The sequence below is a fragment of the Chlorocebus sabaeus genome, chromosome 22 (genome assembly GCF_047675955.1).
Source record: "Chlorocebus sabaeus isolate Y175 chromosome 22, mChlSab1.0.hap1, whole genome shotgun sequence".
In the NCBI taxonomy this organism is placed as follows: Eukaryota; Metazoa; Chordata; class Mammalia; order Primates; family Cercopithecidae; genus Chlorocebus; species Chlorocebus sabaeus.
In genome coordinates this window covers 95,602,146-95,616,209 of record NC_132925.1, presented here as the reverse complement: position 1 = coordinate 95,616,209, position 14,064 = coordinate 95,602,146, and the positions used below count along the sequence as shown (strand labels likewise).

General features: G+C 36.5%; 1 protein-coding gene across 1 annotated transcript in view; it reads left to right on the top strand.

Annotated features, from left to right (window-relative positions):
- TOPAZ1 (testis and ovary specific TOPAZ 1) overlaps positions 1-14,064 on the top strand; it is a 92,543-nt gene that overhangs the window by 29,374 nt on the left and 49,105 nt on the right. Inside the window, exon 9 of the mRNA XM_038004087.2 lies at positions 10,588-10,651. Within this exon, the coding sequence (XP_037860015.2) occupies positions 10,588-10,651 (64 nt within the window). The remainder of the gene's footprint in view (positions 1-10,587; positions 10,652-14,064) is intronic.

Sequence of the window (14,064 nt, the reverse complement as noted above, 5' to 3'; positions counted from 1 at the left end):
GGGTGGGTAGTGATACCTTCCCTGATGATTGATGAAGTTGAGCACTTTTCAGGATGTTTATTGGGCATTAGTAGGATATGCTGTATTTGGAAGCATACTGATATTTTCCCTATATTCTGTGGGATTCTTTTTCTTCTCTATCTACAATAATTGATCATATAATCTGTATACAAGTTCTCAGTTGTGTGTGTGTGTATGTATATCTATCTATATAAAATCATTTACTACTTTAGAAGTTGCCTTTTCACCTTTTGTATTTTGTTTTTTTAATTTTTAATTTAAAATTACAAGTTGAAAACTATAGTTTATTTATGGGGTACAGTGTGATGTTTTGATTTATGAATATGATATGGAATAATTAAATCAAGCTAATTAACATATCTGTCACCTAGGATACTATCTTTTTTTGTGGTGAGAACATTTGAAATTTACTCTTAGCAATTATGAAATGTACATTATTATTTGCTATAGTCACCACACCATGCAGTAGATATCAAAGAAAAAAAACTTTTTCTTCCTGTTTAATCGAGGCTTGGTACTCTTTGACCATCATCTCCCCATTCCCCTTACCACCCTTCACCCCTGTCCTCTGGTAACTACTGTTCTACTCTCTGCTCCTTTGAGTTTTAGATTCCATATGTAAATGAGAACATATATGGCATTTGTCTTTCTGTACTTGGCTTATTTCAGTTAGCATGTTCTCCAGTCTATCTGTGTTACAGTGACAAAACTTCTTTCTTTTTTTAAGGCTGAATAGTATTTCATTGTGTATATATACCACATTTTCTTAATCCATTCATCCATTGATGGACACTTAGGTTGATTCCATACCTTGGCTGTTGTGAATAGTGCTGCAATGAACATGGAAGTGCCGACATCCCTTCAACATACTGATTTCAAATCTTTTGGGTAAATACACAGAAGTGAGATGCTAGATCATATGGCAATTCTATTTTTAGTTTTTTGAGGAATGACCATACAGTTTTCCATAATGGCTATACTAATTTACATTGCCACCAACAGTATACAAAGATTCCCTTTTCTCCACATCTTCACCAGCACTTGTTATCATTTGTCTTTTTGATAATAGCCATTCTGACAGATGTCAGGCAATATGTCACTGAGGTTTATAATTTGCATTTCTCTGATTCATGATGTTGAGCCTTTTTTCGTACATTTGCCATTTATGTATCTTCTTTTGAGGAATGTTTGTTCAGCTCTCTTGCCCCCCCACCCCCCGTTTTTTTTTTTTGGGGGGACAGAGTCTTGCTCTGTTGCCCAGGCCGGAGTGCAGTGGCACAATCTCGGCTCACTGCAGCCTCCGCCTCCTGGGTTCAAGCAATTATCCTGCCTCCGCCTCCTGAGTAGCTGGGACTGCAGGCCTGCGCCACCACACCTGGCTAAATTTTGTATTTTTAGTAGAGATGGGGTTTCACCATGTTGGCCAGGATGGTCTCCATCTCCTGACCTCATGATCTGCCCGCTTTGGCCTCCCAAAGTGCTGGGATGGACAGGTGTGAGCCACCACGCCCAGCCTCCCTTGCCCATTTTTAAATTGGATTACTTCTGTTCTTTCTAAGTTATTTGAATTATTTATATATTTTAGATACTAACCCCTTATCAAATGTATGGCTTGCAAATATTTTCTCCCAATCTATAGGTTGTCAGAACTTAATCTTAACGAAACCAACAACTATCCTCTAACAAGGAATTTACCACCAGATTGTGCCCAGATAAGGCAAACACCTAGCTATAGCCATTCAAGTAATTTCTCAACTTTGTTTCCACATTCAGTCTGTAAGAAATCCCACTGTTCACACTGTTAAAACAGAGCTCTCTGAACCTCTCTAGTTTGCGGTGCTTCCCCATTCATGAATCTTTTAATGCTCAGATAAACTCTATTAAATTTATTTTTTCTGAAGTTTTTCTTTTAACAGAAGTCAAAACAAAGTTAGCAGGGACACACTGAAGCCTTTCTGTGATAAGGCTTAAAAGGTTGCATGATGGTAAAAGGCTATATTCTAGAAGACCTCTGCTAAAATAATAACTCTCTAATACAGCAAGAGCCAGAGTTTCTTACATCTTCTTTTTGTTTTCAATCTTTTTTCCTCTTTACACTATATTCTCTATTCCACATTCAGAATTATCTTCCTAAAATATGGAATTAATCTGGTCAATAATAAAAAAAATGCCTCCCTTCTGTATACAAAATAAATTCAAATTATTTAGTTTGGCATTCAACAACTTACAATCACATGTCAGTATATTTGTCAAATTTCAGTTCCCACTGATGTACCACCCGCCATGCTCCAATCACACCATCCTCTTCATCCTTTAAAACCCAGCTCAAAGCCACAATAATATGTGGCAAGAAAAGACTATGCACTAAGACCACTAAGATAAGTAAGATAGGTCCCAGCTATCGAGAACCCCATTTGGCAGAGAGACACACAAGCAAACAAATCAATGTTATTTAATATAAAGGATGTGTTATAAAATATGAGCAGAATACAGGTAGGCAAATTATTAATCCAAACAAGTAAGATCAGAAGAAGCTTCATAGAAAAAATAAAAAGACATTCATGGGTGAAAGAATAATAGTCAACACTTACCATATATGCCAGATTCTGTTTCAAGTGCTTTACGTATATTAACTGATTTAATCCTCATTTTGTTGATGATGAAAATGAGAGGCCGGGCGCGGTGTCTCATGCCTGTAATCCCAGCACTTTGGGAGGCCCAGGTGGGTGGATCACCTGAGGTCAGGAGTTCAAGACCAGCCTGGCCAACATTGTGAAACCCTGTCTTTTTTTTTTGGCGTGCCACGGTGACTCAGGCCTGTAATCCCAGCACTTTGGGAGGCTAAGGTGGGCAGATCATTTGAGGTCAGGAGTTGGAGACCAGCTTGACCTACAAAGTGAAACCCCATCTCTACTAAAATACAAAAATTAGCTGGGCATGGTGGCGGGCACCTAGCTATTTGGGAGGTTGAGGCAGGAGTATTGCTTGAACCCAGGAGGTGGAGGTTGCAGTGAGGCGAGTCTGCACCACTGCACTCCAGCCTAGGTGACAGAGCAAGACTCCCTCTCAAAAAACAAAAACAAAAGCAAAAAAAAAAAAACGAAAGAAAAGAAAATGAGAATCAAAAAGAATTTAAGTAAAATAAACATAATAATGACTACCATTTATTGAATATTTACAACATACCAGGCACAATGCTAAGCCCTGAAATGGAAGTAAAGACTTTAATTTTTTTTTTTTTTAGATGGAGTTCTTGTTGCCCAGGCTGGAGTGCAGTGGCACAATTTCAGCTCACTGTAACCTCAGCCTCCTGTGTTCAAGCGATTCTCCTGCCTCAGCCTCCCGAATGGCTGGAATTACAGGCGTGCGCCAACATGCCTGGCTAATTTTGTATTCTTAGTAGAGACAGGGTTTCTTCATGTTGGTCAGGCTGGTCTTGAACCCCCAACCTCAGGTGATCCGCCCACCTTGGCCTCCCAAAGTGCTGGGATTACAGGCATGAGCCACCGCACCCAGCCACCTTTAATTCTTTTAAATGAGAGATGGCAGTTCTTATTTTGTACCTCCACTAGTAGGTTTTTTTTTTTTTAATTGCTCTTGATTCATAATATTTTACATATTTATGGGGTATATGTGACATTTTGTTACATCCATGTGTGTGATTTTTATACATCTATGCATGTAGTGAAATATCATATACCCCATAAATATGTAAAATTTATTGTTATACATCCACATAGTTTACATGTATAGATATAACAAAATATCACATATACCCCATAAATATGTAAAATATTGTGAATCAAGATTAAAAAAAAAGATCAATCAAGTCAGGGTATTTGGTGTATCCATCACCTTGAGTGTTTAGCATTTCTATATGTTGGGAACATTTCAAATTCTCTCTTCTAGCTACTTTGAAATACACAATACATTGTTGCTAACTGTAGTCATCCTACACTGCTATCAAACATTAGAACTTATACCTTCTAACTGTATGTTTATACTATTCGACCAACCACTCTTTTTCCCCCTCCTACCTACACATTCTTCCCAGCCTCTGTATCTATCATTCTACTATCTACCTCAATGAAATCAACTTTTTTAGCTCCCACATAAAAGTGAGAATATGGTGTATGTGTCTTTGTGCCTGCTTATTACCACTTAACATAATGACCTCCAGTTCATCCATATTGCTGCAGACTACATGATTTCATTATTTTTTATGATGAAATAATATTCCATTGTGTATATATACCACATTTTCTTTATTCATTGATCTATTGATGGACACTTGGGTCGATTCCATCTTTGCTATTGTGAATAGTGCTGGAATAAACATGTGAGTACAGGTATCCCTTTAATTTACTGATTTTTTTTTCTTTGGATAAATACCCAGTAGTGGGATTGCTGGATCATATGGTAGTTTTAGTTTTTTAAGAAATCTCCATACTGTTTTCCACAGAGGCTGCACTAATTTACATTCCCACCAACAGTGTATAAGAGTTCTTTTTCCCTGCATCCTCACCAACATTTGTTATTTTCTGTCTTCTTAGTAATAGGCACCCTAACTGGGGTAAGGTAATATCTTACTGTGGTTTAGATTTGCATTTCCCTGATACATGGTAATGTTGAGCATTCTTTCATATACCTGTTAGCCATTTGTATGTCTTCTCTTGAGAAATGTCTGTTCATGTCCTTTGCCCCCTTTTTAATGAGATTATTTGCTTTTTTTACTGTTGAATTGTTTGAGTTCCTTGTATATTCTGGATATTAGTCGTCTGTCACATGAATAGTTTGCAGATATTTTCTTTCATTCAACAGGTTCTCTTCACTCTGTTTGCTGTGCAGAAGCTTTTTGGTTTAATATAGTCCCATTTGTCTTGTTTTTTGTTTTGTTGTCTGTGCTTTTGTAGTTTTTGCTATAAAATCTTTGCCTAGACCAATGTCCTGTAGTATCTCCCCTATGTTTTCTCCTATGGTTTTAGCTGTTAAGTTTTAATCCATCTTGAGTTGATTTTGTGTATAGTGAGAGATAGGGATTCAGTTTCATTCTTCTGGATATGGATATCTTAATTTTCCCAGCACCACTTATTGAAGAGGGTCCTTTCCTTAATGTATGTTCTTGGTGCCTTTGTCAAAAATCAGTTGGCTGTAAATACATAAATTTACTTCTGGATTCTCTGTTCTGTTCCATTGGTCTGTATGTCTGTTTTTATATCAATACCATGCTTTTTTGTTTACTGTTTCCTTATAATGTATTTTGAAGTGAGGTAGTGTAATGCCTCCAGCTTTGTTCTTTTTCTTTCAGAATTGCTTTGCCTATTCTGGCTCTTTTTTGGTTCCCTGTGAATTTTAGGATTGTTTTTCTATGTGAAAAATGACATTGGTATTTTAATAGAGATTACATTGAATCTGTAGATTGCTTTGGGCAGTATTTTTTTTTTTTTTTGGATGGAGTCTTGCCCTGTTGCCAGGCTGGAGGGCAAGTGGCGAGATCTCAGCTCACTGCAACCTCCACCTCCTGGGTTCAAGCAATTCTCCTGCCTTAGCCTCCTGAGTAGCTGGGGCTACAGCCACATGCCACCATTTTTAGTAGAGACGGGTTACACCTTGTTGGCCAGGATGGTCTTGCTCTCCTGACTTCGTGATCTGCCCACCTCAGCCTCCTAAAGTGCTGGGATTACAGGCATAAGCCACTACACCCGGCCCAGTATGGTCATTTTAATGATATTAATCCTTCTTATTTATAAGCTTGGGATGTCTTTCCATTTATTAATGTCCTCTTCAGTCTCTTTCATCAGTGCCTTGTGGTTTTCCTTGTAGAGATCTTTTACCTCCTTGGGTAAAGTTATTCCTAGGTTTTTTTTTGTAACTTTTATAATTGGGAATACTTTCTTGATTTCTCTCTCAGCTATTTCCTTATTGGTATATAGAAACACCGTTAATTTTTGTATTTTGATTTTGTATCCTGCAACTTTACTGATTTATTAATCAGATCTAAGGGTTTTCTGGTGTATTCTTTAGTTTATTTTTAAATATAAAATCATATCAGTAGCAAAGAGTGACAATTTGAGTTCTCTAACTTGGATGCCTTTTATTTCTTTCTCTTTCCTTCTTGCTCTGGCCAGGACTTCTGGTACTATGTTGAATAGGATTGGTGAAAGTAGGCATCCTTGTCTTGGTCATTCAGTATGACGTTAGCTGCAGGTTTGCCTTATATGGCTGAGAGAGTTTGGATATTTGTCCCTGCCCAAATCTCACATTGAATTGTAATCTGCAATCCTGGAGGTGGGGCCTGGTGGGAGATGTTTGGGTGATGAGGATGGATCCTTCATGTCGTGGTGCTTTCTTCCTTATAGTGAGTTCTCATGAGATCTGGTCATTTAAAAGTGTGTGGCACCTTCCGCTCCACTCTCTCTTGCTCTTGTGATGTGTCTGCTCCACCTTCACCTTCTGCGATGATTGTAAACTTTCTCAGGCCTCCCTAGAAACTGAGCAGATGCCAGCACCGTGCTTCCTGTAAAGCCTGCAGAACCATGGGCCAATTAAACATCTTTTCTTTATAAATTACCCAGTCTCAGATATTTCTTTATAGCAATGCAAGAATGACCTAATAATACAATGACCTTTATTATATTGAGGTATATTCCTCCTATGCCTAGTTTATTGAGGTTTTTATCATGAAGGATATTGAATTTTATTAAATGCTTTTTCTGCATTTATTGAGATGACCATATGGTTTTTGTCCTTCATTCTGTTAATGTGATGTATCATGTTTATTTATTTGTGTGTGTTGTGCCAAACTTACATTCCTAGAATAAATCCAACTTGATCATGATGTATTTTTTTTTTTTTAATGTACTGCTAGATTCGGTTTGCTAATATTTTGTTGAGAATTTTTGAGTCTGTGTTTATCAGGGGTATTGACCTATAGTTTTTACTGTTGTTGTTGTAGCCTTGTCCGGTTTTGTTATCAGAGTAATGCTGGTGTCATAGAATGAGTTAGGGACAATTCCTTTCTCTTCCATTTTTTGGAATAGTTTGAGGAAAATTGGTATTAGTTCTTCTTCGAAAGTTTGGAATTCAGCAGTGAAGCCATCTGGTCCTGGACTTTTTTTTGTTCAGAGTTTTCATTAAAGATGCAATCTCATTACTTGTTTTTGATCTGTTCAAGTTTTCTGTTTCTTCCTAATTCAATCTCAGTAGGTTGTGTGTGTCCAGGAATTTATCCATTTCCTCTAGATTTTCTACTTTTTCATGTATAGTTAGTTGTTCATAATAGTCTCTGATGATCTTTTTATATTTCCATAGTATCCATTGTAAAGTCTGCATTTTCATTTCAGATTTTGTTTATTTGGGTCTTTTCTTTATCTTGATTAGTCTAGCTAGCAGTTTATCAATTTTGTTTATCATTTTGAGAAAGCAAGTTTTCATTGTGTTGACCCTACTTTTTTTTTTTTTGTCTCTATTTTGTTTAGCCCCACTCTGATCTTATTTCTTTCCTTCTACTAGTTTTGGGTTTGGTTTGTTCTTGCTTTTCTAGTTTCTTGAAATGCATTGTTAGAGTGATTATTTGAAATCTTTCTACTTTTTTAACATAGGTGTTTAATGCTGTAAACTTCCCTTCTAGAATAGTTGTTGCTGTATCTCATATATTTTGGTATTTTGTTTTCTCATTGCTTCAAGAAATTTTTGCATTTTCTTCTCAATTTCTTTCTTGACCTGATGGTCATTCAGGAGCACGTTGTTTAGTTTCCATGTATTTGCACAGTTTCCAGAGTTCCTCTTGTTATTGATTTCTAGTTCTATTTTATTGTATCTGAGAAGATACTTGATATGATTTTGATTTTTTTAATTGCTGATTCGTTTTGTATTCTAACATATGGTCTAAAAAATGTTCATGTGCTGATGAAAAGAATGTGTGTTCTGTAGCTGTTGGATGAAATGTTCTGTAAATGTCTGTTAGGTCCTTTGATTTAATGTGCAGTTTAAATCTAGTGTTTCTTTGTTAGTTTTCTATCTAGATGTTCTGTCTAATGCTAAGAGTAGGGTGTTTAAGTTTCCAAGTATTATTGTATTGGAGTCTGTCCCTCCCTTTAGATCTAATAATATTTGCTTTATGTGCCTGGGTGCTGCATTGATAGATGCATGTATTTTAAGTTGTTATATCCTGTTGCTGAATTGATGCATTTGTCTTTAAATAAAGACTTTATCTTTTTTGTTATTTTTTTACTTAAAGTCTGTTTTATCTGATAAGTATAGATGCTCCTGCTTGCTTTTGGCTTTTGTTTGCATGGAATATCTTTTTCCATCCCTTTACTTTCAATCTAATGTGTCTTTACAGGTGAGATGAGTTTCTGGTAAGGAGCATATCATTGGATCATGTTTGTTTAATCCATTTAGCCAATCTATATCTTTTAAGTGGAAAGTTTAATTCCTTTACATTCAAGGTTATTATTGACATGTAAGGGCTTATTCCTGTCATCTTATTAATTGATATCTGGCTGTTTTGTATATCCTTTGTTTCTTTCTTTCTCTCTTACTGCTTATCTGTAGTGCTAACATTTTATTCTTTTCTCTTTCTTGTTTGTATGCTCTGCTTTATCAGTGGTGTTTATGTTTGCATGATGGTAGATATCATTCTTTTCACTTCTAGGTGTAGGAGTCCCTTAAGCGTTTCTTGTAGGGCTGGTACAGTGGTGATGAACTCCCTCAGCTTTTGCTTTTCTGGGAAAGACTTTCTCTTTATTTATGAAGGCTAACTTTGCTGAGTATAATATCAATATCCATATTTTCTTTTAGCATACTTTAGATGCATCATCCTATTCTCTCCTGGTCTGTAAGGTTTCTGCTGAGAAATCCACTGTTAGTCTGATGGAGATTTCTTTATAAGTGACTAGATGCTTTTTTTTTTTTCCTTTCCTTTCCTTTTCTTTCTTTTTCTTTTTTTCTTTTTTTTTTTTTTTTTTTTTTTTTTGAGACACGGTCTTTCTCTGTTGCCCAGGCTGGAGTGCAGTGGTGTGATCTCAGCTCGCTGCAACTTCTGCCTCCTGGGCTCGGGTGATCCTCCCAATCTGCTGGGACTACAGGCACCTGTCACCATACCCAGCTAATTTTTCTATTTTTAGTAGAGATGGGGTTTCACCATGTTGCCCAGGCTGGTCTCTAACACCTAGACTCAAGCAATCCACCCGCCTTGGCCTTCCAAAGTGCTGAGATTACAGGCATGAGCTACTGTACGCAGCCTGTTCTTTTTCAAAAGTTGTTTTAGCAGTCCACAGCAGTGATGGTTGCAAACAATAGAATTTGTCCTTCTGGTATGTGGAAATGTGTAGCCATCTTTCTGCTGGGGGTGTGGCTCGGTCACTGCTGTTGGCTCCCACAGCCACAGCAGCTGCAGCTGCAGGCCAGGAATGTCAGTGGGGCTCCAGGGATTTTTCACTCGGCACCAGGGCAGGGCACAATCTGTGGGGGCTGGGCTCCCAACATGGCACCAGGGTGTTGTTAATTAGCAGCTTTTTTAGCAGCTACTTAGGACTTAGTAGTGTGTGGGACTCAGCATGAGCTCTTCCTCTCTGGAGCAGTGCTTTTCCAGGCAACCCCCCTACATTAGTCTCAGGACCCACAAGGTCCAAGGGACTCTGTCATGGCTAGGATTATAGGAGTCTTCAGCCAGAGTGTGGGCCACTGGGAGTCTGTCATTTACACTTTCTTTGTATTAGGGAGCCTCTCTAACTCCACTAGTAGGTTTTGATCCTGCTGAGATTCTTTCTCTGTATAAGACAAACTAAGCAAATGCATTTTCTTCTACCTTTTAGCAAAATCTCACTGAAATGCATTCATCCATTTGGCTCATCATGCCATCCCTTCTCCACTGAAATGGGTGGTCCAAGGCCAGGTCTTCAGGCATTTAATACCCACCGCAATGCTATGGTAGTCAGAAACTCCTTTTCACCCTCTTAAAAGTATCTTTTGAGAAATAGAATTTCTTCATTTTTATAGTCCAATTTTTCAGTTTTCTTTTGTGCTATTAACTTTTGGCATCCTATTGAAGATCTTTACCAAGATCATGAAGATGTTCTCCTACGTTTTTCCTTTAAAAGTTTGTTTTACCTTTTGCAGAATCAAATCAGCTAGAATTGATTTTTGTTTATGATATAAGAGGAGAATCAAGATACGGCTTTTTCCCATGTGGATCTTCAGGTGACACATTACCGTTTATCAAAAAGATCATCTTTTCCCCACTACACTACAATGATACCATGTTATAAATCAGCTGACTGTATATGAGTGGGTCTGTTTCTGGGCTCTCTGTTCTAATACGTTGGTCAGTGTATATTTATCCTTGCACCGGGAAATGGTTATTTATAAAATAACATAAGATTTTTGTAATGAATTAAATATGTACTTCAAATTTGTGAGTTAACCAAACATCAGCTTCTTTATTCCAATCCTTTGAGATCATTTAAAAATTTCAATATAAGCAAAAAGATAGGATTGAAATGTGTATAGTTCTTACAGAATATTTAAAAAAAGGTAATTTTACATTTTTCATGACTTTTGCAGGTTTGCATGGATGTGTTTAAGAAATATATAAATATCAATGAACTGTGTTTGCTACAGCGTGCAGGTATGAAACAAATAATTCGTATAAAGCTATTAATGTGTGGATATTAAGTAATGTGCTATTGTTTGAAAATAGTTTAAAAGTAAATTCAATAATTTGTAAGTTTGAAAATGGAATGCCTTACCCAAGAGTGGCTCTGTTGGCCTAAGAAAGGATTGAAAATAAATGAGATATTTTGGTTAATAAAAAAAAAATCTACCTAATACTATAATTCCCTTACACACTAATATTTTCATGACTTACAAATTTTATTTACAAGTGTAAGATGGAGAAAATGGTATTGTTAATTAGTCTTTAACTCTATCTAAAGGGACTTTTCAGAAGCTGACTCTTTCCTATTTCTTCTTCCTTCTTCTCTTTTTACATTTACCTCTTGTAGCCAGTGTACCATCCAGTGAGTTCTGTGCAGTTCCCTATACATACTAGGCTGTGTTCAAACTTCAAGGCTACTATTACCACTTCTCTCAGTTAGGGATGCCTCTAGTTCCATCCCATTTCCTCATGGCAAAGGAAAGGCTATTCGGCCTTCAAGGCTAGGTCATAGGAAATAGGATTGGCTATTCGGCCTTCAAGGCTAGGTCATAGGAAATAGGATTGGCTATTCGGCCTTCTAAGCTAGGTCATGGGAAATAGGATTACCTCCTCTATTAGGCCCTTATCTGATTCCACAACCCCATCCCATCCTTTGCCACCTTCTCCCCATACTAATAGTGAGCTGCAAGAGGACAGAGACCATGCTTAATTTATTTGTATTTGTCACCCTGACACAACCACCAAAGCCACATAGTAGATGTGGTAATAGAGCACTTTCACTTCATATATTTCTGCTTGAGATCTCATTCTGCTAAAAACAAAGTCTCTGACAGGTTTATTATTTTGTTTTGCTGGTGATATCTCCCCAAGGATTAGAGGAAACACCTAATGGAATTGCTAGTCTGAACTTAATGTAACTGTAACAAAGAAGTAGTAGTTAAGGTGAAGTAATAGGTACCTATATGAGAATATACTTGTAACCTGAGGGATTTATCCATATCTAACCTATATAGTTTCATAGGTTAGATATGGATGAAATTTTAAATTCCAGAAATAATCCCATAACATGAGATGTGGAAGAAAAGAGGATGTCGTGAAAAAGATGCAGAACTCCCAAAAATATAAGTCTGACTGTATAAAGATCCAACATGGCTACAGGAAAAATCCATCTGAATTTTGCTTTAAAACAATGAATAGAGAACAAAAATAAGAGCCTGTAGCAAAGAATAAATGTAGAAAGTTGTCAAGAACCTTTGGAAATTTTTTGGTTTAAAAATAAAAACTTAGTGGGAAATAATAGATAGCTCAGAATAGACCTGATATATATGAGGGGTTTACTGTTTAGAAAGACCATAGGATTTGAGACAAGAGGAATCACTTTGAAAATGATGAGATAACTAGATAGCAACTTAAAGAGGCTCTGAATACCGGTATAAATAAGTTATGGATTTAGCTACTCAGGCTCTACAGAGAGGCCTCAGGAACCATTTTGGTGCACAAGGGGAGGGAGCTCAGTCAGTGGACCCCCCCCCAACTCCCTGTTTAACCGTAGTTTCTTGTTTATCTATTTTATAGTTAAATTTCCACATAAAATTCTTTTGAGAGGTTTTTAAATTCTAAGTTTCCATTTAGAAATTTTAAATTTACAAAAATCTGTGAAAATAGAAATAATACAAACAATAGTCATATCCTTTATCATTTTTATTTGTTCACTCTCTCCTTCCTTCCATATATGTGTGTATATACACACGTGCACATATGTGCATGGCCATTCACACACACACGTTTTTCCCTGAACCACTTGAAGTTAAGTTGTACATATCATGGCCCTTTACCACCAAATACTTTAATGCATATTTCTGAAAAACAGGCTATACTTTTATATAACCATGGCACATTTATCCACATAGTAAATTTAACATGAGTACAATAGTTTTGTCTAATCTATTACTTATATTCAAATTTTGTCACTTGACCCGATGATGGCCTTTTGTAGCATTTTTCCCTCTAGTTTAGGATCCAGTCCAGGATCAGGTGTGCATTTAGTTGTCATGACTCTTTAGCCTCCTTTAATCTAGAACATTTCCACCGTCTGTCTTGGACATTTTGGGAGTATGTATATGATAAAATATACATAAAATTTACTATTTTAAACTTTTTTAAGTGTACAATTCACTGCCATATTAAGTACATTCGTTGTGTGTAACTATCACCATTATCCATTCCTAGAACTTTCTCATCCCAAACAGAAACGCCGTATGCATTAAACAGTAACTCCTCATTACCCTCATCCTCAGCCCTTGATAACCTCTAATCTATTTTCTGGCCCTATGCATTTGTCTATTCTAGGTATATCATATAAGTAAAATTACACAATATTTGTCCTTTTGTGTCTGGATTATTTCACTTAGCATAGTGTCCTCAAGGTTTATCCATATTGTAACATGTATCAGAATTTTCTTCCTTTTTAAGGCTGATATCCTGTTGTATGAATATACCAAATTTTGTTTATATATTCATTTGTTGATGGACACTTGGTTGTTTTTTCCTTTTGGGTATTAAAGTAATGTTGCCGTGAACTTTGACATACAAGTATCTACTTGAGTCCTTGCTTTCAGTTCTTTCGGGTATATACCTAAGAGTAAAACTATAGGTCCTGTTTTATCTGTTTTATATTTGAATTTCCACATAAAATTTCCCTTTCCAGAAGTTTTATGGCCAAAAACATTTTAAAACAACGCATTTAGCATATACCAGAATGAATCAATGAAGTACAGCAATTAGCAATTCAGTAGAAAAAAAGTCTTTTAAATCAGATTTTTGGAAAGATGACGATTTCTGTGGTTTAATCAAAGGGAGTATAAAAGATATAAATTTGATCACATAAATTTGAACTAAAAAGCTATTATCTTCAATATTTTAGATTTACCACTGGTAATATACAAAAATATTCCAATATATAAGAATAATGAGTCCAATCAGCTATTTAGAAAGACATGAATATTGTTTCTTCTTTTGAAAATTAGAAACATTTCAAGAGGAAATTCCAGTGGTTAATGATTCACTAGAATTATGCATTCCTAACCAAAGAAAGGAGTAAAAGTACCTGATTCTGGTGAATAATTGGTAAAGTAGCATTATGAATTGACAAACTTTTTAAGAAAGCAATGTAGGCCGGGTGCAGTGGCTCACACCTGTAATCTCAGCACTCTGGGAGCCTGAGGTGGGTGAATTGCTTGAGTCCAGGAGTTTAGACCAGCCTGGGCAAAATGGTAAAACCCCATCTCTACAAAAATATATTTTAAAAATTACCCAGGCATGGTGGTGCACGCCTATAGTCCCAACTACTCGGGAGGCTGAGGTGGGAAGATCGCTTGAGCCCA